This window comes from Phaethon lepturus, unplaced genomic scaffold, assembly GCF_000687285.1.
Source record: "Phaethon lepturus isolate BGI_N335 unplaced genomic scaffold, ASM68728v1 scaffold45278, whole genome shotgun sequence".
NCBI classification, from domain to species: Eukaryota; Metazoa; Chordata; class Aves; order Phaethontiformes; family Phaethontidae; genus Phaethon; species Phaethon lepturus.
In genome coordinates, this window is record NW_010557724.1 from 6816 (window position 1) to 7092 (window position 277).

At 64.6% G+C, this 277-nt stretch overlaps 1 protein-coding gene across 1 annotated transcript in view; it reads left to right on the plus strand.

Moving 5' to 3' along the window:
• LOC104625260 (disintegrin and metalloproteinase domain-containing protein 8-like) overlaps positions 1 to 277 on the plus strand; it is a gene marked incomplete at its 3' end in the record, with an annotated part of 7143 nt that overhangs the window by 6600 nt on the left and 266 nt on the right. The window contains exon 12 of the mRNA XM_010292839.1: positions 17 to 200. Coding sequence (XP_010291141.1) covers positions 17 to 200 — 184 coding nt within the window. The remainder of the gene's footprint in view (positions 1 to 16; positions 201 to 277) is intronic.

Here is a 277-nt window from a genome sequence, read left to right on the forward strand (position 1 = left end):
GCTGGTGCTCCTGCAGGGATGTGAAGTGTGGCACGCTGCTGTGCCTGAGCGACAACGCCAGCCCCATCCTCGGTGGTGGCTCCTACTCCCTCTTCTTCGGCCGCTTCAAGTGCAAAGCGGTCATCAACAGCAACGATGCCAACGAGGTGGTGGCCAAGCTCAGGCTGGTGCCCACTGGCGCCAAGTGCGGAGAGGACATGGTGAGCACGCTGGCAGCTGGGCTGGGCTGGCAGAGGAGGGGTGACTGCTGGCTGCAGGGACCTGGGGCAGCCTCAGA